This window comes from Epinephelus fuscoguttatus, linkage group LG9 (assembly GCF_011397635.1).
Source record: "Epinephelus fuscoguttatus linkage group LG9, E.fuscoguttatus.final_Chr_v1".
Lineage (NCBI taxonomy): Eukaryota > Metazoa > Chordata > Actinopteri > Perciformes > Serranidae > Epinephelus > Epinephelus fuscoguttatus.
The window spans coordinates 23923185-23949360 of NC_064760.1; the positions used below are offsets into that span (position 1 = coordinate 23923185).

General features: G+C 40.9%; 1 protein-coding gene across 34 annotated transcripts in view; it reads right to left on the reverse strand.

Annotated features, from left to right (window-relative positions):
- Window positions 1-4982: 4982 nt before the first annotated feature.
- The window catches only part of LOC125894504 (protocadherin alpha-C2-like), a 232042-nt gene continuing 210848 nt past the window's right edge, over window positions 4983-26176 (reverse strand). For 33 of the 34 annotated variants that reach the window (XM_049585962.1, XM_049585961.1, XM_049585963.1 and 30 more), the window contains 3 exons: window positions 25503-25567; window positions 19838-19923; window positions 4983-8165 (listed from right to left, as the gene is read on the reverse strand). In XM_049585962.1, the coding sequence (XP_049441919.1) occupies window positions 7858-8165; window positions 19838-19923; window positions 25503-25567 (459 nt within the window). In that variant the 3' untranslated portion in view covers window positions 4983-7857. The remainder of the gene's footprint in view (window positions 8166-19837; window positions 19924-25502; window positions 25568-26176) is intronic. The other variant, XM_049585964.1, reaches the window with a different exon arrangement.

The window sequence follows — 26176 nt, forward strand, 5'->3', positions numbered from 1 at the left end:
TCTGTCCTCCAGTCACAAGAAATAATGATACTCAAGATTATAAATTCACAATTAATGACAGTTTGAAAAACATCAAAATAATTATACAAGGGGGGAAAGCCCAGTGGTCAAATGTGCTGTGATACTTGCACCAGGAGATGGCGCCTTTTACTTAGCGCTCCCTCAGATAGACCAGGTGCAGTGGGTAGTAATGAATGGAAAAGGCAATGTGCTGCCATCATGTAGTATTTTCACACAGTAAGGTTTTCTAACATGGACCTCAGTGTTTACAGATTAAAACTCTGACAGTGTAACGCACTAACATGTACGTCAATTCACTGGTTAGATTTAACTATATGACAATGATGGGGCGTCTCAAGCAGTGATCAGATTTTAGGTCCTACAGGCGCTGCACCGTGATACATGAAGTCCGACACTCCATTCTGTTACAACACAGAGCACAGCCACTGGCACAGTAGCCTATCAAATGACCTCTGCGTTGTGACCGCAGCATTACTGTGTGTCTTAGGCTACTGCTGGCTGATTATTAAGTGGAGACCAGATATTTTTCATGCACATCTATGTTTGGTTCCCAAACGCAAACGCTTATACAGTACGATCAAGGCGTGTGTGCGTGCTGTATTTTATCTGCAGCTTTTTTATTGCAGGTGTTCTGCCAAACTGTGCCTGCCCGCTGAGATCTGCATGCACACCGCGAGAGCGCGCACGACGTAAGGCGAGAACTATCAGACAGTGTAGTGATTTCTACATGCCATGCTACCTATGAAATGTATACTGTCCAGTCAAAAGAGGCTACAACATCAACTGGTAACAGTGTTAGATCCTCAAGTGCCATAAACCTACTACTCCCCTCATTAAATCTGCTAATACCAAATTTTACTTAATTGCTGTTTCAGAGAGCAGGGCAAATTTTTTTTCTTTTTTTAAGCCATTAAAACACAACAGTCATACTGATTTAATATCCCTTTTTTAAACTGAATATGGCAAGAATACTGTGGAACTGTGGGTTTATTATATAACCATATAGCTAACAGTCAATACAATGTCCTCACTGCTGTATTATTAAAATTTCCTCATGACTCCTGTCTAATTATAGCTATTAACTATCAATTCAACACCAATACTCAACCCACAAACAAAAGAAAATATAATTCCCAAATTGCAAACTAATCTTTGCATTCAAAGCAGTGGTAGGAAACGTTGCATGTGTAGCCCTTGCAAATGAGTTTCCCACATTGGCAGCAAGTTTTCACTGTCTGCTTTTTCATCTTGGAGGCAGATCAGTGACCTCTTGGACAGTCAATCTTGCTGCCACAGTCACTGAAATAGCGGCTCAGGTACCTTTACAGTCTTATGACTGCACACTGCAACCCCTGATTTGATTTCTGTTGTTTAGCTGGGAATTGATGCCATCCTTTTTTATTTCAAGGTTATTTTGTAACATTATAGGTGCTTGTGCTTGCAGACACAGATCTCACAACAGTGTCAAGGCACCCCGTGACCTCTGTTCCTTATGTGCATCATATATGACCATGCCTATGCTGTTTCACACTTTCACTGTTTCAAGATTCCCTCATGACCCTCCAAAGACTAATAGGTGCCTATCTCTGTGGGAACCTAGGCAAATTTGGTGGGAATGCAGGCCGTTCTCGTGACAATATCAAGGTCCCCTTTGAATTTCATCCTTACTGTCCCATAAAAATATATCTAATTAAATATGTCTGTCCTGGAAGAGGGATTCCCCCCTAAGTTGCTCTTTCTGAGGGTCCAAGGACAGAGGAATGCTGTAAAGCCCTCTGAGACAAATTGTGATTTGTGATATTGGGCCTTATGAATAAAATTGAATTGAATTGGACTGGATGCAAATTCCACAGAACAATCATTTATTAAGGCCAACTATCAAAGGCCAAATTTGCATTTGCACACCACTTGTTCATTTATATTTAAGCTACCAGTAGTCCAATTAAGATCACTTGCATTAATCATGACAGGCTGAAACAAATTTACTAAATTCTCAACCTACTGCCTGTCCCTGTTTCATTAAGTCCTTTGCACTTTCTCACAGACACACTGTGTCTCTCACTGTGTGATGTGCGGTGCAGTTATTGCCACAGGCCAAAATTATTGTGCACATTAATCTCTCCATCTTCATCCTGGCTGCTTCCGAGTCACTCCATTTGCCTTCCTCAGCAGGATGATAGTTTATGCTGAGTCACTGCAGCTGGCAACATCACCAGCCAACACACCCACAAAGACAAACACATGCACACTTCAGCTCCAGTGTGCCCTGATGCTTAATCTGTTTTATCATGTGGTTACCCTTTTAACGTTAATAGAGCATTATAGTTGGATTTCACCATGTGGCCCTCCTCTCTTAGTTCATCCATGTTACGTAAATGAAAGTACATTCATGCACTGCACAATTTAGAGTAGTCTATGTTTATGTTGTGTTTAACTGGTCTACATTTGTCTCTGTGGGCTGGACATCGTATAAACAGAGTGAGCACAGAGGCCCACTGCTCTGCTTGTATGGCTTGCATGTTCATGCTGCCATAATATATATCCATATTCATTAGCCAGAGATTCACTGCTCTGCAGACCAAACACTGCAGGCTACTTTCCTGCACACTGAGCCGGTTTGCTTGTTTGTTAATTTGTTTGTATAACTCAAACGAGCCAAAATTCAGGAAGACCAGAGCACATTTTGTGAATGCTCATGGGAATATGTTACTGTAGGCATTTTAAATGTGTGGGTGTTAGTGGTTTTTGTTAAAGTGTTGCTCTTCTATGAATCTGCTGTTGTTAATAGTGAAATGTCAGCGAGGAGTCAGAGACGGTGTTTGTGGTATTGCATCAGCAACTGCAGCAGCCAGAGTCATCTGTCTGTGGCGTATGAAAGGACACACACCCACACACACCTTGACCCCATCCTGTGTTCCCCGCTGTTTCAACCCTCCTCTGTTTGCTAAGTATATAAGGCTGTTGCCATAGAGACTATTCCCCAAATAGCTGTAACCATAGCAACATTTTTTTTTCTTTCTCCTGGAGAGAATTAAATAAATGCGATGTAGCATTTCACAGGCAATTTTTTAAACATGAACTCTTGAACTTCTCTCTGTTGTCTCCCTTCTCTGATACAAGATAAAAACTGGAGGAGGGGAGACTTTATTAACTTTATATATTTCAAGAGCAGCATCAGTATAAGGACGCACATATGCACAAATGCTTTAATTACAAATTCCAATATGTTATTTTCATGGTCTAATTAAGTTTAATCAATATTTGTGAACATGAGCTACTCTCTCTCAAAGCAAGAAACCCTTTTCAGATTTGTGATGTCACAAGGTATAAAGTCTGGATCTGCTCCATAGACAATGAATGGGAGCCTGATTTTGTGGTCCCATAGAAATGTTTTCTTTTTTTATACCCAAAATGAACATTATTTTATTATAGTATTCTCAGTGCTGAAACAGAAAGTGTAATCAAATACTCAGAACAATTCCCTGGGTGCGTTCGGCATCATCTAGAACAGTGGTTCCCACATGATCCAGCCATGGGGTCCAAAGTTGTCCTTAGTCATTCGTTCAAGGTCCACAGAGTTTAAAATATTCAGCTTCATACTTGTGTTTGGCCATGTCATCGAGACAGTTTGCCGTCTCTGTCAAGTAGCTGTTTGTTATTCACTTGCTCTACAACAGGAAACAGCATTTTAATATAGAAAATCTGTGCCAGATATTCACTGTACTACAGGTATAGTGTGGTTTTTACACACTTGACACATTTGAAAGTCACTTTGGTCCATTCAGAATGGAGCTGGGACCCTCTTTTGGACCATGACCCACCATTTGGGAACCACAGATCTTTCCCAGTTTATTGTCTTTGGAGCAACTCCAGACTTTATACCCTATGACATCACAAATTTGAGTTTAAGCACTCTAGGTTTTGGATTTTGGGAAAGAGTGTTCATGTTTACTTATATTTTTGTATTATCTTCGCCTATATGGATAACATGTATGATTTTTGAAAATGGGTGTACTTTTCCTTTAATACTCAGCCATGCCAAAGTCTGAATTTTGTTTATTCTGGACACATGAAACAACAAAATAGGAAATCAGTTGTTCCTAGAGCTCTAAATGACCCTTTAGGAAAGTATTGAGCTGTCTGAATACATGACTGGATATAAGTATTGATTATTCAATGCTGCATTTTATCTAGGCCAGCATGACCGATGTCTCTCTATTGTGGACTTTTTTTTTCTCCTATAGACTCACCCACTGGGATACAATAAATCTACTTAGCCACTCTATTAAATTATAGTGCGTCTGGAAGCTTCTTCTCACAAGGGACAGTTCGGACCATCTGTGACCATGGCTTTCAACAAGGAGAAATGAGGCATCAGTGCTGGGCAGGTCATTCTCCCTGTGTGTGTCCTCTGAGTGCTTTCATTGCAGAGAAAGAAGTGGGATGTGAGCATGTGTAGTAGAAGAAAGCAGCCAATAGATAGTTTGTCAGTTCTGTCCTCACTGTTATAAAGAGATATATACTCTTTCTTTATCTTTAGGGATTCAGTCTTTCTCACTCTTCTCGAGTGTTACATTGACCCTTTTTTTTTTTTTTTTAAACTCTCCGGAGGATAAAAGCCTCTGTAAAACAAGAGCATGTCTGATACTGATTTCTAATTAAGGCTTTCATTACATAAGGCTATCTTTTAATTAAAAATCGTCTTATTCATTACACAGTATTAAAAAAGAATGAACTGTGTAATCAAAAAACTTCATATTTTTAATAAAAACCTAAACAAAGCTAACATAAAAATTCAGTCATATTCTGTATTTCTCCCCCTCTCCTGTAGCTAGTTCATTACATTGCAATAAATTCATTCAAATGACACACACACACACACACACACACACACACACACACACTCACAAATGCCAAAAGACAACAAATCCACATTTATTTTTTTAAGAAAGAAAACTTTATTAGTGATTTATAAACAAAACACATTACCACTGTATCCATTTAGGTAAAATAAAAAAATCTGAAAATAAATGAAATAAATGAAAATCACTACTTCACTGTCACAGTTGATGAGCAGGTGTACAAAAAGGGTTTTACAACAGATCTGGGCTAGTCCGCTCAGGACAGCACATTGCCACCATAGTTCACCACCATACATTGGGAAAGAATGACAGCATGAACGCTCACTAAACACAAGCATACACTACATATACTTTTTTTTTTACACTGGAATTTTTTTTTTCAGACATTTTTCTTTCTTTTTTTAAGAGTGAAAGGGAAGTGATAGCTCATCATAGGATCATACATATTTCAGTTACAATATTACAGTGTTAGTTAGATCGTCATGTCAAAGCTGGACACAGAGAGTGATTTTTTTTTCCTTTTTTCTCTTGCTTTGCTTGTTTTCAAAAGCAAAAATCATATTTGGTAAAAGAAAAAAATAATAAACTTGCGTTGAAAGGTATCACACTATAGCATTTACAAATATCTAAAGAGGTTTAGTGGATGCCATACAACATCTGTGGAGCGTGAAGATTGTAGTACATAGATGTTTGGCAGAGACAGAAGTACATACAAATATCTCCTGTGCGAGTAATGAAGAAAAATGATAATACAAAATAATAAAATCATAGCCATCTATCTATTTATATATATATTTCTCTATATAGTATGTGTTTCCTTAGAGCAGTACATGCAGCAGCCACTTAATGGAGTGACGTCATACTGAGCCGCAAAACTTTGGGGACGTGGCAACAAGTTACAGGCAGGGGAGGGGAACCAACAGAAGCAGGTCTTGAGGCAAGAGTGTGCCCCTTTTTCAAAACCTCCTGAGAGAGGATTGGTGGGATACAGCTGCGGGATGGGAATCCCTAGATGCCCGTACTTTGAGCAGGTTTCAATTACTAATGCAGAGACAATCTATGAAAAGTCTACGCTACATTTACAGCGTACATAAAAGCTAATATGCGACTCAACGATCCTAAACAATCAATTTGGAGAACAACTTTCTTCTCTTGTACGTGGAGGTGGAGGGCCAGCCCACGGCATCTGTCTCCTCACTTTCTCCCGGCCCTCCACCCCTGTAATCTGCTTCATCCCACCTGGTCCCCTCTCATCAGTGGCTACAAACAAGAAATAAACAGTGTACTGTAGTATTCGCAAGTTAAAAGCACTGAACCGTTGTGCACTTAGAGAGACATCTGACAAGAGTTCAGGGCGTCGACCCCCGACTGGGCTTCCCCGGGCCTCGTCCACATTACTCCATGCTGTTCTCAGCACACCACAATGTTCAGAGCAGGCCATTTCCCAGGATCAATCCTGAGCAGGGGGGTCAGAGCGGGGGGTTAGGGGCAGTGTCCAAGGGTAAATGGGGGCGGGCATGACACGCAAAAAGCAGTTAAAGCTATGAGGAAGAAAAGAAAAATATGCAGGAGTTTGTAGTAGTGAATCTCTTAGAGAATAAATGAAAACAGAACAAGTTCACAAACTTCATCATCACGTGAAGAGGCAGTCTGTGGGGATGGGTGACCGTGAGGGGAAGAAAAGGCAGTTGGGAGAGGAGAGGACGGCTCGTGGCAGCTTGGGGCAAGTACAAGCAAGTGAGCAGTTGTAAACTCAAGGTATCAGGTAAGGACTGGTTGCTACCAAACATTCAAAGCAGAAAGCATAGGCTTTTGCTGCGGCAGGGGGAGAAGAGAAGGTGTTATCAAAATCTCAAGACTCCTCTAATATTCTATAAGGTTTCATCAGAGTCCACTGACTGAAAGCGGAGTCACAAGCCAGCTCAGCTGGATTCTCCCCTCGGTGATCCTCAGGAGAATGTGAGGTATCCTTCCATCTCTTCATCTTTCCGGTGCTCTCTGCATTCCTCAGTTGGGGTTCTGGCTGGAGATGAAGCTCTCTGTGTCCTTCAAATGCAGTGAGCAAATACAGAGTGAATGCAAAGGATGCTGCTTCCATCCTGAGAGAGTTGATGTACACATGCGCACCGCACATAGGCGACTGTGCAGGGCAAAAAGCTTGCAGTGTCTCGTTTTAAGCACATTTCTTTGATATCAGTTGATTTTCTCTCCTTTTTTTCTTATTTCTCTCCCTCTCTCTAGGTCTCAAGTGCTTTCCACATCTACTTTGTCATGGTAAATACGTGTATCTGTGTTTGCATGTTTGAATGTGTGAGCATGCGAATGTGTGCATGTGGTTTCTTCGAGATCTCAGGAAACACTGTTGGTAATTACCAGAGGAATCTGCAGCAGTGTCTTGTAAGCCTTAGTTTCAGTGACTCTCTCCTGTGCTATTTACAAGTAGTGTGTGTCCAGCTCCAGATGGTATACATCTGTCTCAATCTTCTTGGTCGTTCTTCTTTTCCTTGGCTGGCACAGAGCTTTTTGTTGTTCTTGTACAAAGTATTTGTGTTCTCTCAGAGAGAATGGTTTACACATCAGTTGGGGTGGGGGTAAGACAGAGGTGCCAACGTGCCCAGTGGGTTAAAGGACAAAAAATTGAAGACAGGGGCAAAGAGTGGTCCTTCCTTATTGGAGCAGGTGACTGACATGAGTTGACTCTGGGTGTATAGGCACATAGGGGCGTGGAGCAAAATCAATCATTTTATTGTTTATCAAGGCAAGATCGAAAATTTACCTCAGTAAGGGACTGAAGGTAAAATCAATCTTGGTAAGGCCAGGTTCTTTGAAATATTATCAGTGAAAATAGGTAATAAAATGAAGTTGGAAAAATCTATAACAGGTTTCACATTTTCTTTTTGCCCAGTGGACTTTGGTTGGTACCTCTGTTTTAACAACGCCCTCTTCTTCTTTGCTGTTTTCTCTTTCCGCTCCTCTACTCATCTCCGTCATCCTTGCCCTTATCCTTCTTGTCTTTCTTCTCCTTCTTCTTCTTCTTTTTCTTCTTGGCTTCCTCTTTCTTCCCAAAGGTGATGAAATCGCTCTTGTCGTCCTCTCCTCCCTGGTTCTGTCTGATGGATATTATGGCGGGGGAGCCAGGGATGATGAAGGCTTCTGGGGGGACCTCGCCAGGTTTCAGGTGTTGTGGGGGTGCACCAGGACCGCCGGGGCCATAGCGAAAGTGCCAGCTGTTGCTGTCTACGCCAGCACCCATTGGGGGGGACACCTCTCCCCCTTCAGCATCTGAAAGAAACACAAAAAGATAGATGATGGGTTATTATTTGTTTTCGATTTGCTTGGTTATAAAAATAAAAAAAATGTTATGATTTTCATAGACCTTTCTTCAGAAACACTGGGTGAGCTTTACTGAGTTTTGTGCATCTCCACTGTGATGCACTGTGCACCTAAATTAATGTTATGAATGCTATTTATAAAACACAGCAGCTTGGAAGCACAGTGTGCCAGTCATCTGAGGCACAGGTTGTGTTTGTCCTTCATGCATGCAAATTTAAGGAAGGACTGAACAAATAACCGGAGGAGATATCATAAGGGAGGTTGATAGAACAAATTCTGCTGGATTTACAAAAGTTTGCCCAATCTGTGTGATCAGTTAAAAATGATCTGTCTCTGAAGAGCAGGTGCAAATATGAGCAGGTGTGTACAGTAAAGAGGCAACTGTAATGACTGACAATGAACAGATATTGTCTTTTTTTTAAATTTATGGCTATAGTAATCTCACGTTCTTTCCAGAAAAACTGTCACTAACAAAAAACTAATTTAGCACAGATTTCACAGAATATAGGGTGGCTTAAGTGAAAGGCATACTGCATTGGTTTGTTGGTTATAGTTTGTAAATACACTCGCTAGTGAAAATGAAAGTAAATGCCAACCTCAGATTCACCCTCATTTGGCATTTTGCCACGCTATATTTCTGTTTTCTTTTCAGTGCTGTGTCTCTTGGATGCCTGCTGCTTATGGTCTGACACCTGGTTGCTACCTTTTTTTAATAAAACTCCAACCTCATCCGAGACATGAGGTGGTACATCCCCATAAACATCTCAAACACAGAGAATAGAAAGAAAATATGAACATACAGCCAGAACACAGTCTCTGCAGAAAAATATCATGAGTTATGGTTGAGTGGGATTACTTTTGTATGAACCAATACACTTTTTTTTTTTTTAGATAAATCCTGAAAAATATACTTTTGAAGTTGAACTTGTAGTTTGCCGAGCTGCCACTGCACCAAAGCAAACACCTTCCTAGGATGACAGGTACATCGTGGCGGTGTGCATCTTTTTATAAGCAATTTTTTTCTTTGTGAATTTCACTTAATAAGTAATAAAGACCCATATAGCCTGTTGTTATGTAATTAACAGGCATCTGCATTTAGTATCACCACATTTTGATTCCTTCTCTGACAAATCCCCCTACTGAACTGCAGCTTTTGAACTCACAGAACCCGCCTGCAGGATGAAGTCGAAGCAGCTGACCATAAAAAAAAGTGCCCTGCACTTTTCTGAACATAAATCAGGCCTACTGTGTTAAAACGTTGACTGCAGGGGGAGTTCACCGACCTCCACTGCAGCTACTGTAAAAATCTAATCGGTCATTAATGAGTGGCATTACTTGAGGAACAGCCATGACATGCTATAAAAGGTGGTAGGTGGTGGGACTTAATGAGAGGTTTCAAGAAGAAACTGCTAAGTGGGCAATGAATCAAAGACTCCCTCCTGGCCAAAGCTAACATCCATGGCACTGTTTGATGAAGCATTAAACACTTCATCATTACGTTGAAGGCTGAGGAAGGTAATAAAGTATTTTACAGGAATTTAACTTAAATCTTTTGCACAAAAGGAAAGCAAACATGTCAGTATTCAGTAACTGACAGGTGTATCTGTACACATCAAAGAGTGATCACACCCTTGCTTCATTGCATGTGTCGTTATATTATTATCTACGTGCAGTATGTCATGAAACTAAGCAGTCTACCAGCAAAGGACCCCGTCACTTTGCTTCTTTCCTCACAGCAATGACCTACTTGCCACACTTGCCTCACATATTCCTTTTATTTCTCTGACTCCTTTTCTGAGTTCTTTCCAAAGGGGAGATTAACTGAGCAGGGCTCCATCCAACCAGAAGGAACAGTGTCTGGAAGAAGAAGCCTGACCTCATGCAGTACCCAGGGCAGAGAATACCATCTTCTAATCTTCTCTTACTGCACTATTATCCAGCCAGCCTCAAAATATACACTCTGTGTTTGGGTTCGGCTTTCCTCATGCTGCATCCCTTACCCAAAATGAACTGTCGTCCTAAATATAGTTGGATGAAGAGGATGGAAGTGCTGGTTAAAGTGGGCTGTAGGGATGGACTGATATGCCTAAATCGTACATTACATCACTGAGAGAGAATAGGAGTCTCATAAACAGTTAATGCATGGGGAGTTAATAGAGGGGACACATCCCGCCTCAATATTTAGTACATGTGCATACCCCCAATAAAAACATTAAATTAGCAGAGGGCTAAAGACATTTCAACCATGAATTGAGGCAGCAAATGCACAAATTGGTGCATAATAATTCACCAGAATGCAGGACATTAAAGTGTTCAATGCTCAAAATTCCCTGGGGGGAGGACTCCATGCCCCCAGTTTCATATGTGCCACCCTAATGTTGAATCCAAACCTACGCCCTTGATTGCATTGTTATACAATAGCAGGATTAACTATTTTAGCCATAAGTTACTAGCATTAATAAACTTTTAGTTGTGATATGGTGGAGTTTATTTACTCCCTTTTTCATGTATATTGTGTTCCAATTTTATCCCTGCTTTCAATTCCTATTTTGCTCGCTCTTCTTCTTGTTTTCCTTTCAGTTTTTTTGAAACCATTTTCAAATACCAGCTCTCAGTGAGATCTGCTCACAGTAAAGGATTCATGGAGTAAATCCATGGCAAACATGACGTCTCCTGCTTGGCATACAATTCTAATCAGTCATAGAGGCACGCACACTGCTGTAAAGCTCCTCCTTCTGCAGGGAAACTGCCCAAGTCGAAGCAGACAATGGCACTGAATCTAATTTTCTTAATTGTGTTAAGTTAAACGTACACAGATTCTAGTCTGAATTGGAGCTGAGATAAATTGATCAACAAATAACACTGCCAATTGAATGAATACCTTTGGGTTTTGGACTGTTGGTTATGCAAAATAAGCAATTTAAAGATGTTACCTTGGGCTTTGAGAAATTGTGATGAGCATTTTTCATGATTTTCTTATATTTTATGGACAAGACTATTATCTGATAATTGGGAATGTAATTGGCAGGTTGTTATGTAATGAAAATAGTTGTTAGTTGCAGCCTGAGTCTGATTTGTCATGATTCATGTTTAATTCCCTCACATGTATTTTAAAAATCAGACTGGGACCACAGCGCAGGAATTAAGTGGGTCATGCATTTGAAATTGTTTCACAACGCTATTCCCCAAAAAGCTCTCTCGCTTTCAGCGACTGCGACAACACAGCTGCAAGAGCCGCAGAGAGAAGACTGAATTTGACAAAGAGACTGAGAAGATTAGGACGGGACAGGCTAGATCCAGTCACTGCTTCCTCCACATGAAGACATGGAGACAGCGAGAGTCACATTCATTTACAAGACAAGAGTCTCCCCCCAGTTGATAAGTCCTCATCTGACTCCCCAAGCAGAAACATGGTCCTGATTCTATAATCTCACAAAGGAAGGCAGAAACAGGAGAAAAGCAGCACAAAAATATGTGCTGAAAAATACTGGAGTGCTGGCGATGCTTTGCTCTAAAGTGTCCACTCTCTTGCCTCTAAGAAATTACCTGTCTAACTCGATGTGGGAACTTGATGAGACACCAGTGCCCCTTTTGCAAACTTACATTCACAAACAAAACAATACCCCGGAGAGTGATGAGTCATGCTGAGAGCAGACAGATGGAAAGGGGTAAGGCAAGGCAGGGCAGGGTGACTCTCCTAAAAAGGGTCAATATGTTGTGCTGGATTTAAAAATAAGACAAATCGTGGGGCAAACTGTAGTCTGGCTTAGTTAAACTGTGGTGCCACTGAAAAGGTCATATTGTAATAGACTGCTGCAGGGATGACGTTTTTTTGTAGGCTAGCGTCGCCCTGGTTCCCTTGTCAGAAAGCCAATAGGACTTTTCTAAATGGATTTTGGATTACTGCAGAAAATAAGCTCTGAGGCAACAAAAGTTTATGATACTTACATGTTTTGTTCAGCAAGATAATCTTCAGAGATAAAAAACACTTTTAGGACTTTTGCAGTGTAAATGCAATTGCCAGAAGTGAAAAGGTATGTTAGGCTATAAACAAACTACACCACAGTTGCATGACTCTGATGTCACCACCACAACAAAGCTGTAAAACTGTTCTAAATCATGCTTGCTGGCTTGCATACCGAAAATCGGATCAGATGTAATAGAACATCCTGGTATCTTTGGCATACTGCATTTGACATACTAAATTTTTTTCTGGTACACTTTATATATAGGTAGTATGGATATTGGAACTCAGAGCATGTTCTGTAGTCTCGTTTAGCCACTTGCTGGCAGCCACCTTTTTTAGGACACATAAAGCTTAAAAATTCATGAGCAGGGTATTTACTGATGTATTAAGTTGTAGAACAAAACATGAAAATATCTTAAGCTTGCGTCAACCACAGATCTTATTTCAGGCATCGAACCCAAAACCCATTCAACAAACCCACTGACTTCAAGACGAGTGAACCAGAAGTGCTATAGTGCCAACTCATTTCCAGGTTTTAGGACTCATTCCTGCACCCCTCTAAGTCATTGCTGTTTTGGGAAGGTTCCTTTTGTGCTTTTTCTGATTAACATATGTCATTTTGGTACTACAGGCAATAATGACAATATGGGATCTGACTTGTGATGCCAGCTCTACTGACTACTTTAATCTGTCTCCTTATACTGTACTCCGTGCCTCTTCCCCTGCGTCTCTTCCTTCATAATTGTAACAGACTCATCTCGCCCAACACTGATCTCCACACAGCCACTGCTTCAATCTGATTTGTCGATGGCTGTTGCAGAGCAAAACTTCCCCTCTTTTCTTCTCTCTGTTCCTCTCACACGACCAACCTCCTTCTCTTTTCTTCGCTACCCCCTCTCTCTCCATCGCTCATTTCCTCTGACCTTTCAACTAATCTTGCGTGAAAACCAAGCCAGCCAGCACCCGTCCCTCCCAGTTATTGACAAGCCTTAATCATGCTTATCAATGTTTATGGTAACATTAATGTGATTGGGTATTAAACAGCTTGTCCATCAATGATAACTACCAGGCACATTAGAGACTAGGATGGTTTATTGTTTCACAGTGATGACTGTTGCCCCCGGCTCTGTTACTCTCTCCATGTATCTCTAACCTCTGTATTTGAAAGCCTCTGTATTTGAAATGCTGGAGTGACACAAGCCACTTTAATCGATAATTTTGCATTCACAGACCCTGATTTTTTTTCCTTCTCTTCCCGAGTTTGATCTCTGAAATCTTCAATCCGGCATCTCTGCATGTGAATGTCCCTTCACTCCCCTGTTGCCGCCCAAGGTTTTCACAGCCACTTAAATCACCCAAGCTCCATTTTGCCACGTCTACTTTATTCATCCCCTTGTCTCGCCCAACCATCGGCCAGTTGGGCAGAAGCGCAGTGGAGCGCAGTGCAGCGTTACATAACTAGCTGAGGAGGAAGAGGAGGAGGAGGAGGAAGAAGAAGAGGGGCCAGGAAGTGCAGGGATGCAGATATGAAACACGATGCTCACCACCAAAACGGAGGGTGGGAGGAGGGGGGGAAAAAGTATTAAAAGATCCTGAAGGTGCGATTCTTTTTTTCCCCTCCACACTGCAGTGGCAGAGAAATCTGTGATTGTTATGATAGCAAACAGTCAGCTGGGACCACACCTTTCTTCAGGATAGCACCTGCGTTTGTTAGTATGCCATTTAGTGTGCGCACATCGTGATAAAAACAAAATGTGATGTTGCTGTCTATTCAAAACCTAATTGTTATTCATGTGTCTGTGTTTTCACTGCTATGCCTGGGTGGTGATAGAAGAATACATTTTGTGCCTGCATAAATTACCATATATTCCCCGATCTGCTAACAGTAAATGAAATAAAGAAAAAAACAAAACCAAAAACGGTTGTGGTTAATAATACAATAATGATGGCTGGTTGTGGGTTTGTCAAGAGTGATTATGTTTCTGCATATGCATATTGGAGTGTGTAATTGTGTGTGTGTGTGTGTGTGTGTATGTGTGTCTGTTTGGGTTTCATGCCAGGTTGAACACCTTGCTGTCTGCTCCCAGCTGGATCAAGTGGCAGATGGTGGACACAAGCAACCCCAAGTGACAGGGCTTAACACAATAAAAATAACACTGAATGTAGGTGCATATGTGGGAGTTGGAATTGTTATCATTGTATCGGTGTGTGTGTGTGTGTGTGTATATGTCAGTATGTGTAGGTGCTATAAAAAAAAATAAAAATAAACGGAGAAGTAGAAATTGATTTATTCTCCTGAGAGAAAGAGAGGGAGAGGGCTGGCAAGATATATAAAGACTCAGAGAGCGCAGGATGGGAACAAAAAACAGAGTGACAATAAAGGAAAGCAAATAACTGAAGTGGAGAACAGGAAACAGATGGGGCAGAGGGATTTAGAAACTGTGAAAAGTCGCTGACAGCTTCTAGACTGTTCTACCTTGCTCTTCTGCTTGTGCCAAAAATGGTTTCACACCAAATATACTTTAACCTAAAGACTGCAGCTTTAATGTAAGCTACGGAGCCTTGACTTCAATAAACTGACTGTTTGTGTCTTTTCTTTGCCTCCATTTTGTGTCTTTTTATCCACTACTCAAAAAACATGTTTATACACAAGTAATTTAATAGAGCAAAAACATTTTGAGGGAAAAGTAATGCTGAGAAAATAACATTTCCTATCAACATAATGAGGGAATAATTCAAATTAATGTATCTGGTGAGTCACAAAAACGTAGATACTGAATGTATCAGCAAACTGTCGATGAAAACGAGTTTCACTTATCAGTAAATTGTTTGCTAACAAATATGGCTGGGTATTGTTTAAAAAATTATGATACCAGTACCCTTAAAGTGATACCAATAGAGTGCTTCAATCAATACCCATAATGTGAATGGACTTTACGTAATGTTACGTAACAGTTAAATGACAAAGTCGAGCTGTTTCGGTGTGACCTTGTTGGGACTGATTAATGCAGGGGTGCCAAACATACGGCACATGGGCCAGAACCAGCCCACTAAAGGGTCCAATCTGGCCCACACAATGACTTTGCTTTGCATAAACATTGCAGAGAAGTCATTAATTCCACTGCTATTCTTAGTTGCCCAAATGATCCAGTTCCTGTTTCTTCACAGAGGTAAATGGGAAGTCAGTGTGCTTGGACCTTTCAGTGCTTAGGAGATATTATATTTAGCACCACTATCAATTCATTATGGTAAAAAATACAACTACTTTCAAGGACATCTAAGAACAGAGAAGATAAATTGTTGTTGTTGGCAGGTTTGAGGAAACACAAATCCGGTTTTAGTTTTAGCTGAGAGATCAGCAGTGCAGCTGTGAAAAGTAGCTACCTTATTGCTAACGAAATTGCTAACAGACATATAGTTAAAATTATTTATCAGTTATTTTGCTGCCATATTTCAGCCTTCATCTCAGGTTGTTTGTCATTTGTTTTGTAAATGGATTTTTCATTAACTGTGAACATTTCGAGGATGTAAGCTACCTGTGATCACTTTGTACGCCCACCGCCCTCCCCTACGAGCCCCTTCCAAAGCCTACATGGTACATGAATGTAGTGTTCCATTACCTTAGAGAAACAATATCTCTGAACATAATCGAGGCAGCCATTATGTTGCCACAACACCGTAATCAAGAAGGCAGTATAGAAACATACAAAAGTAATTTCTATGAGAAGGGGTTGTGACAAAATCCCTCAAAATGTACTTATTCAAACTTGTACCCACCCCTCCTGATGGCACTGATAAAGTTATGGTGCTAGATGCTACAAAGTGGATCATATAGTCAATCCTTGAAGCACTAAAGGAGCAAAATGAGTAGTCTCCTCTTGCCCACCATTTTTTCTTGGCATTTTGCCTCCACCCTTGAGTCTATTTTTGCCCGCTGCAGTTGATTACTGTTAACCTTAATCAAATCTGTCCTCTCTTCCCTCTGTGTGTATGTTTCAGCGCGTATGTGTGTGATCTGTGGCGATAACGAAAACAGTAAACCTGCATCCACCTCTGCAGTACACCACCGCCCCAGTGAATGTAGGTCACTCTCCTGTTACTCACTCCTCTGCTCCCTCCTTCCCTTTACACCTCTTACCTCCAACTCTCACTTTCCAAACACGTCCCTCCCTCCTTTAACTTCGTCACCCCCCTCCCGCTCTTTTGTAGCTTTTGCCCGTTGTGTACGTGCGTTTCAGTCAGCACCATTTGTCTTGTCCTTCACCTGATGCCAAAATGTTTTTTTTCTCTTTCCCCCTCTTTCCCCCCCCTTCAGCACCTTTTGTCCCACGCCATATGTTTGCACTCCCCTCTTCTTAACAGCCCCCCCTCCCTTCCTCTCTCTCCTGCCAATATTAGGGGCCATGAATGGTTGCCGTGGAAACTACATCCTCCAGTGAAGCAGTAGGACATTGGTAGGAGTCATGGTGACAGTGCTTGTGCTGATGGAGAATAATGCTGCAAGCTCTCTCCCTCTCCCTCCCTGTGTCTAGTCTAACCACTCTCCCCTAGCAACAGCAGCCTCGTACTGCTTCCTCCCTTTCCTTTGCAGACTTTGCTACAGTCAATCACTCTGATTTACTCATCGTCAGTCCCTCCCAAACAGTTAATGCTCATCGCGTCTCTACCTTCCTCTGCACCTTATCATTTATTGCTTATTCTCATTTCTTATCACCCCCTTGCTTTGCAACCTGCACATCTCCCTCCTCCCCCTCCGTCTCTCTCTGCATCTCTGGTTGCAATGCTGCACAGCTCTCTCTGAATCCCTGCGTATCTTTGGTTTAGAGACAGAGATGTGAAATAGTGGGAGAGACAGAAGAGGAAGACATAGGGGGACTGGGAAGCAGATAGAGAGAGCGAGTTAGACAGCAAGCAGAACCCTGATTTCATTAATGTGGGTCTGTTAATCTGGGCGTGGGCTGCGCTCCATCTGTCACAGCAGGAGCAGCACACAAAGCAGGCAGCCAAAACATACTCAGAAACACGGCCAGGCACAAACGCACGTTCACACGAAAAAACACTAAACAAGATGCAACAACACAGACGCACAAATCGCTCCCGAATCAGAGGAGGGAGAAACAGGGGCGTTGTCTGCTGTACCTCCATGTCTGATGTTGAAGCAAAAAATAGACTGTGAGGCAAAACATCGCCCTGCAGGTACAGCACAACGGACTGAAAGAACTCCCTCAACAAACCAAACTCCCATATACTCCTGTTCTCCACCTAAGGACTGCAGCCTGCCTTGCAAACAATATGATTTAGTTATAAATAGCACAGACTGTGACTCACAGTGATGTGACAGGCCACATTGAATCAATATCTCCATTTCTCTCATTTCTGAGACATGATGAACAGAACTAACTTCAAAGTCAGAACACAAATCTTTCCCAATCTTGTCCTCCAGTCAGGGAGCTTTAGATATACATGCTTTTCATATTATCTGCCACTCTTAACCCAGAATTACCCTTAATCCAACCCTAAAATCTGACCTGAAGCTAATATAGCCCTCAGCTAATATGCCTATTCTTAACCTGGCTAACAATGAGATAAAGAAGGGACAGCTAGCCTTTAGGCAAAGCATGTGCACAATGTGTTGTTCTCCAACTGCCACAGCTTAATTAGACCACCTTAAATCCTCACCAGCTGATCTTGTTATCACCGACCCACCCTGAAGACGTCACGACTGCCTGTTCTGCTGTCTCTCTCTGTCGCTCTATCTTTCAATCGCTCATGTTTTGAAGTGCCTGCAGGCTGTAGGTCCTCAGCCAAGGCAACAAATCGATGGCAGAGCGGAGGAGGCTGTGTGCGTGTGTGCGTGTGGATAGGAAGAGACAGTAGTTAGTGTGTGGGTAGTTTGTCTGCCTGCCCAGCCCACCGCCTCCTGTCTATAAAAGACACGAGGCTTGGCCAATTCTACTTTCTTAATTACAACAAATCACCTCTTTATCTAAACTTAATTACACCGTCGTCCTCGCTCCACTCCTCTTATTGTATGTACTTCTGTCTAGTTATCTCACCTGCCCCCTCCTTCATTTTTCTCCGCAAGGCCACTCTTTTCTTAACTTCACTCTTAATCCTTTACGACCCCACTTCCCTGTCATCCCGAGGAAAGTCAAGAGTTGACAACTGTATTCTCCTCAGTGCACGGAGGGTGCTGACACTGTGTGTGCTGTGGAGTCTTCGGTCATAAATCTTGGTTAGGGGCTGGGAGTATGGCATCATATGCAATGACATTCACATTACAATGTCCGTGAAATGTCATCTAGCATTGAGTATGCTGTCATTTAGGGATTTGTTTTGTTCCAGCGTTCCTGTTCTTGAGATCGAGCTTGCACTGTTTTCTAATATGCTTCTTTGCAGTGCTTTGTTTGAGCCTTGGTGAGGTCTTTTCCATCCTGATGAAGGACAGATGACCAAAAATTATTTTGTCTTTATGTCAACAGAGGGGTGACAAAAAACACAGAACAGCATGGAACGGCTTTATTGGGACCATCCACAACTTTTGACAATGGAAAGGCAAAATTAACCATTCTGAACTGAACTGGACTGCTTGGTGAAAACAGTCTGTTCCACCCTTGCAATATTTCTGACATTCTTGACAACAACAATGTGTCAAATGCTGTAAAATGTTAAATTTAGACTTAATGGTTATCAAGCAACGAGCTAAGTTGACGCTTCCATGTGTGTCGCTTGCCTGCAGCTGCTTCACAGCAAAGACGCTGCCAATAATTACTATTCTGTTTTGAACAACACTTTGAATTTGACTCGTATCTGCAATTTCATAGGCTGTCTTGCAGCTGAAATGCCTGGTGGCTTAAATTCTTAAAAAGACTGCTTCCTTCATGAGAGTAATAGTGAAATATATCACTAAAAGCATTCATCTGCTTGTTGAATGCATGCAGTTATGTAATGCACAGATGTATATGTTATACACGTTATCAAAAGCTTACAAATATACAAAAATATTGGAAATTAATATAATTTGTTGCCCACATCACAACCCTTTATCTTTGTCTTTGTGAGTGTGAGCATAAGAGAGCTGGAGAATGAGAGAGATCCACATTAATAGATGAGGGAATGTAATTGTGTTTTGTTCTTCTTCTTCTCTAATGTGTTCTCTAATGTTTGTCCTCTGTGGCTCAGTGGCTTATGCCTCTGTAAACATCTCGCTGATAGTACAATCAACTATTGGCTCTCCCTCGCCCTCTTTTTCTCTGCATTGTCTCCCTTCCTGATACAGAGAGCAGAGATATCCATCTACGCCTACGTAGCATGTGTCATTTCCTCTCCCTGCAGCAGTGGGAAGTGGTAAGAGTGGGTCGTGGCGATCTCGTAGCTGATATCTCTGTATTCCTCATTTTATGACTCTCTCGTGGTTTGATACACTCTTTAGGAATGTACAGTTTAGTACATGTATAGGATGGTCCTAGCTGGTCTGAATCTGTGTCATGGACAGGGTTGCACAGAGATCCATTAAACTAGATTGTAGATGGTTGTTACAGCACTTTGGGTCCATGTGTGCCATGCGGACCTCTCACTTTATATACATTTATTATTGTACTGTGCCTGTTTAAGGTAGCTGTGACTGGTTTAGGTGAGAGAAGCTGAGTCTTACCAGCAGCGCTAGATGCAGTGGGCCAGTTCTGAACCAGGACACCTTGGGCTCCTTGCATTACTGAGGACTCTTCCATGTGCACTGAGCTGCAACACACAAAACAAACATGCACACTTTTACACACTGGAAAAGTTACCAAATTTATAATATTACAGATGTTCTGATACCATTTATCTACTGATTCCGATACCTGGATTTACGTATCGGCCAATACTGAGTACCAATCTGATACCAAAATACCAAAAATAGTGGGTTAATTTTTCAGTGAAAACTGATGGTTTTCCAGGGTGTTAAACTACTTTGAGGTTTATTAATAAATTACGTGGTATCAGATCGGTGCTTGCATATTGACCGATAGACTATCAAGCATTTTAGGTGGTAGCGGAGGCTCTTCTGACACTGGCATTAGGCAATTATTTTAAATACTAAACCACGCTAAATTAAACTGCAAGACAAAAAGAATGGATACATATAATTTAATACTTTGCGAAGCTCTACTTTGTGATTGTTTCACGTGACTTAAATGTAATCTCCCACATATTAAATTCTCTTGTCTCCATATGCTTCCTATAATACACAATATTACAAATACAGACCTTGGTACTGTGGGTGTGGGGGGGTTAGAAAATGACGTTCAGATTAGGATTAAAGCATTCACCCTACATTTTTCTCTGGCATTCTCTGGATTATGGATTACAGATGGCCGCTCTTACATTTTCACACACGCTCTGTGGGATTCGGCACCCTCCCCTCTACTGAAAAACACCACACTCTCAGTAGTGCCAAACAATAGCAACAGAAACGCTGCTACGAACCACAGTTCTCTCTCACAGCTTCTGCCTTATCTTTAGAAAGGGGAGGATTATATTTTCTAGCTCTGACAATAAGATTTTAGTCATGACGATCCAGGTGAAACTTGTTATCTTTACAAAGGGCCACTGCTTAGTGATATGATCCAGGGAAGGAGGGCAACATCTCTCTTTAAGTGCCTCTTCACCTAAATTATACAAGCAGACTGCAGCAGCTGACATGATCCATTACCCATGACATGAACAGGATATTCAACCATAATATGAAATTGTCTGTCTGTGATTTGGATGCACCACCCATTTAATATTACCTTCAGCTGCTGGGTGTTAGCAGCAGATTAAAGTCTTCTTGATTAAATTTTGTTCAAAAGAAGATAATTCAGATACAGAAAGATATAATTCTACTCAAATATTTGTTCTAAAACCTCTAGACTCTCAATCTCTGCCTCCTGCTGTTCCATTTTAATCCACCTGTCTACTCTTCTCCCCACTGTCTCCGAGTGGAAAATTAGGTCTTTAGAAGTTTAAACCTTCACTGACGTCTTTAATGTGTGCTAGTCTCTCTTCTCTGTAATTTGTTTTCTTCTGAGGCAACAACAATGATTCTACTTCAAGAAAACAAGGAGCTTTCAGTCTTTACAAACAATTTTGGGAACCAGGGAGTATTAGAATATAATTGTGTAAATAAGAGTATAAGTCTGTAGCTAATTAATGTGAAAAGACAGTTAATATGTATGAATCTAGATCCCTGTGTACAGCATTTCTGTGAAGAGAACAGAAGTGATTTGGTGATGGAGGCCATTTTAAATCCTGCTAAGCACTAGCATCATCAAGGTGCACTGATCAAATATTAATGGAAAACACTGGGCTGATAAAACACTTTTCAGCTTCTCTCTTGTCCCTCATCATCTCATTCTCTCCTGCCGTCTGTAAACACATGCATCCTCATCATTTTCCAGTATGTAGACTTTCTGATAGGGCAAATTTCATTTGCTTCAGATTAGGGTTTTACGATATACCAGCAGTGATGACAACCATGATATTTTAAAAAAATAAATTATATTGTTAATGTGTGGTTAACAGGTCCATAATAATAGAGAGGTGCCTTGTTGTTGATGTTTACTTTGGTGCTGTTGTGTTATTGTCGGTGTTATTATAGTTGTCTCTTTCTTTATCTGACAACTGCTGTACAGTACACGATGAATTTCCAAAAGGACTAATATCTGTCTCTTGTATAACTACAGTGATCACAAAATAAACCCCGACACAACCCCCTCAAAAAAAGCACAATTAGTAGGAAATCATGTGCATTTTGACAGAGATTAAATTAAATTAAATAGGTCAGCGCCATTACACGGAGTTTGGGTGTGATATCCAAAATCTCTTTTACAAGCTCTGATTATAAATGAACATCCAGTGAGGTTCGGTAATGGGACATGCGGGATAGTCAACTTAAAACACATCAGAGGTAGTGAGTCACGAGAAAGATTTAATATGTTAGACGGGTTCACACAAGCACATTAATGCTCATTAATCTCTGCTGTAATTATGAGGGGATCTGTGCAACATTAATGACACTCGGATGGTACAGAGTTAATAATCTGACTTGGACATCAGAGTGCACACATGAATATGGATATACAGGATGGGTGTCTACAGTATACATATGATGTAACATGTGGGCTGGGAAATATATCAATATTATATTGATATCCACACAGTCATTTATATCTTCATCTTTATCTCTTGTTTCCATTCATGCTGTATTTCTATTTCTACTTTGCACGGAGCATTGGAACAAAAACAATTTCCCCCCGGGGATTAATAAAGTATTCTGAATCTGAATCTGAATCTTACAAAAATACATGTAAACTGACATGACCTCTTAACATCTCTCAACTAAATTATGCCCTGGCAAGATGAAAACAATATCAACGCAATGTCTATTATAAAATGTTGAGGTTTGGTTAGGTTAAGAGCAACCTCATCTCACTCTGTTTTTATTGCCTAAAAAAAAAAAAAAAGTCTACTTCGATGTTATACTGATGTAGTGCGTTTATTTTGAAAGAGACTGTATGTAAACAGCAAATTTACTGTCAAAACATAAGTGTATTTTGAAACAATGACAATGGATTAGTTAGGTTTATGCATGAGGAGTGAGATTGGTTAGGATTTGGGTAAGAATGTCAGGGTAAACCAGTCAGAGGCAGAGTAGGGTGGGTTGTGCCTTCACCATCCTAGGAAACACAAAGTTGCATACGGGACATAAGTGGTGTAAACTTCCATACCTTGTGTAAATAGTACCTGCATAAAGTACTTTGTCTAATTATGTAACGTCCATAAAGTCATGTATCTATGTTGACTTTGTTTCACACAGGACATGAACAGCGGCCTTCTGGTTGAAAGTCCATGTTTGTTTGATCCATCCCACCCCCTCGTCCCAACCGCCTATTTAATGTGTGTGTCCATCACAACAAAAGATCCTTATTGACTTTGCATTGGCATTGTTTTTGTGTTGCCAGCACATAATTTTAACATATTTCCTGCCCACAACCAGGTAATGTGTTGTTATGACTTTGTGTCCATTTCATGCATTTCTACGAGACTGGGCTGCCATATTGTGATATTAGACAAGATATCGTCTTTTTTGAACATCATAATAGAGTAAGTGTTGTGTTTTCCTGGTTTTAAAGGCTGCATTATGTAATTTCTGAACATGACAGACTCTAGCTGTTCTATTATTTGCCTTTTCCCATTTGGTCATTGTATCAACATCACAGATAATTATTATCAGAAATCTCACTATGTAAATATTTTGTGAAAGCATCAATAGTCAACTCTACAACATCATTGCCATATTGATATCAAGGTATTTAATAAACAATATTGTGATATTTAATTGTCTACATATTGCCCAGCCCTGCATATAGGCATGGGTCTCAGGAGACTCATATCAATGAGCAGCAACAGAAGAAGGCAGTGAAAGACTTGCGCTCTTCATCTTTTAATGTGGTTGTCTCTACCATAACACCGCCATGGATACAGAGATAATCATCTGCATGTGTGTGCACATGGTATTATTATTATCATTATGATGGGCTTGGGTGTTACAGAGAAATACTACTACTATTTTCTGTGACATAGAGATTGTAAAGCCGCTTGTTGTCTGTTCAAGGCCACTGTCTCAATCCATCTATGCCATATCTATCTATAGGAAGTGGATAGACTAGATGAATATGATCAGTGGTAGGTAGATAGAGATGTTGTGGGTAGCCCATTAAGCCTGGGACTTTTGTAATTATGGTGCCACCTCATTAGCATGACCCTTGATTTGCTCGGGTCCATCTGATCCCACAGCAGGTAGTAGCCCAGTGTTTTATGGGTAATCTGATCACTGGTGTGGTCATGCAGTAATCCCCATGTCTCTGATAGGCCATCTTTCCTCCTGACTACCTGCCCTTCATCCATCACTAACCCCTGCTCTGCTTACCCTTCCCTCCTGTCAGTTCTCCATCTGTCTATGGTAATATTGAGAGAGCCGTGTGCAACTGCATTTCTCCTCATTATACCTCTTCTCTCTTCTTTCACATTCAGTTTTTTTTTCAGTTTTGATGATCATTACAAGAGTAACTGTTTGTGCTTATGAAAGCTAGATTTTTTTAATCAAATGTAAATCATTTGCTTGTTTTCTCACAGTTAACTTTAACTGTGTGTTTAACAGAAATAATGTACACTGAGAAATGTGAATGTAAGTGGGTAAAATACGGTGGCATTATTCTGTTTTTGGAAAAGACTGTTACTCAGCCCCACCCGTTTTCCCTCAGCACCGTAATCACAGCTAAGCAACAGCTGCCAGCAATGATGATCTCAGACATCTTTACTGGAATACATCAATGAATGAACCTATGTGCCTCACCTGCCTTTGTGTAGAGCTGCAATGATTAATCCATTAAATGATTAGTAGTTAACTATTATAATAATTGCCAACTAATATGATAATCAATTAATCAGTTTGAGTAATTCAAAATCTAAATTCTCTGATTCCAGCTTCTTAAATGTGAATATTTCCTTGTTTCTTTGCTCCTATATGACAGTAAACTTAGTGTCTTTGGATTGTGAACAAAACAAGACATTCAAGGAAGTCATCTTGGGCTTTGGGAAGCACTGACTGACATTATTCACCATTTTCTGACATTTTATAGACCAAAAAGCGAATCGATTAATCGAGAAAATAATTGACAGATTAATCCACAATGCAAATGATCATTAGTTGCAGCCCTGCCTCTGTGGCACAAAGATGGGTGGGGCTTTGAAGACAATAATACATTCTGCCTAGTGGCCATGTCATGGGTACACTCTGTACCCTTTCCATGTTCAGTGTTTTATTCCATTTCAACAAACCAAAACAGATCTACAGAATGACTCCTCAGTATGAAATGACTGTCTTTGGTTTCCACTGCAGGATGACAGGGCTTCTCCCCTGACTTTCCCTTTTATTTTACTTAGTATTGCAGGTGCATGTCATTTTAATGTTCATATGATTTCACATCTTAAATGTGCAGTGTGCCTCAACGGCAAGCTTACGCCATTTCTGTAGACTATGTGGGAATATGTTTCATGACCCCCAAACCCAAGTGTGCACTTATGTTGGGTTAAGTTGTCAGGGGTAGCAATCAGTCTTAATGAAGAATGGGTGGTTCTTAAGATCAGTGAGTTAGAGAGTGGTGCAGGATCTGGTTATTTGCTTATCAGGTGGGATAATAATGTACATGTCTTCTTTGACATAACATGACAAAAGTGACTGGTGAGGTTCGATGAGATACTGCAAAGTGACAGAAAATAAATGGGCTGCTTACCTCTGCATCACACCTCCTGCTCTCAGGGAGGCTGAATATCTCCAGTCTGCACTCGGCACTTTGGGCTGCAAGAGAGAGTGAGAGGAATTGAGTCTTAAGTACAGGCGAAAGCCAATACTGTCTCATTAATAAGTCATGGAGAGAACTGCCAGTGCATGTGCGTCACGCACACACATAAACACACAAACTCAGTCACGCACACACACACACACACACACACACACACACAAACACACACAGTCATAGCGGTGACAGCTTGCCGCTGCCTGTGGAGAGAAGTGAGTGATGAATTAAAGCTTGTAGGTGCACTCATCTCCTCCCATCCCCACACCCTCTCCTCCTTCCCCTCCCTCCCAACTCCCATCCATGTCCTCTGACAAAAAAAAAAAAAAAAAGACTTTGAAAGAATTCACTCCAGCGGCCCACTGACCCTGGTACTGTGATACAGACGCCCTGAGGCTACACATCCAGGGTTAGTCCACTTAGCCTAGGCTGGTTGTGGTACAGTCCATTACCATGGAAACATTGCAGAACTCTCATACTGCTGTATGTACCAACGACATACTCAATTCAAAGCTACAGCTGCCTACTTAACGCTCCCCGTCCCTTTCTTTATATTCTCTATTAAAACATTTCAAAACGTATAAGTCTTTATATAATTACTAAAATGCGTA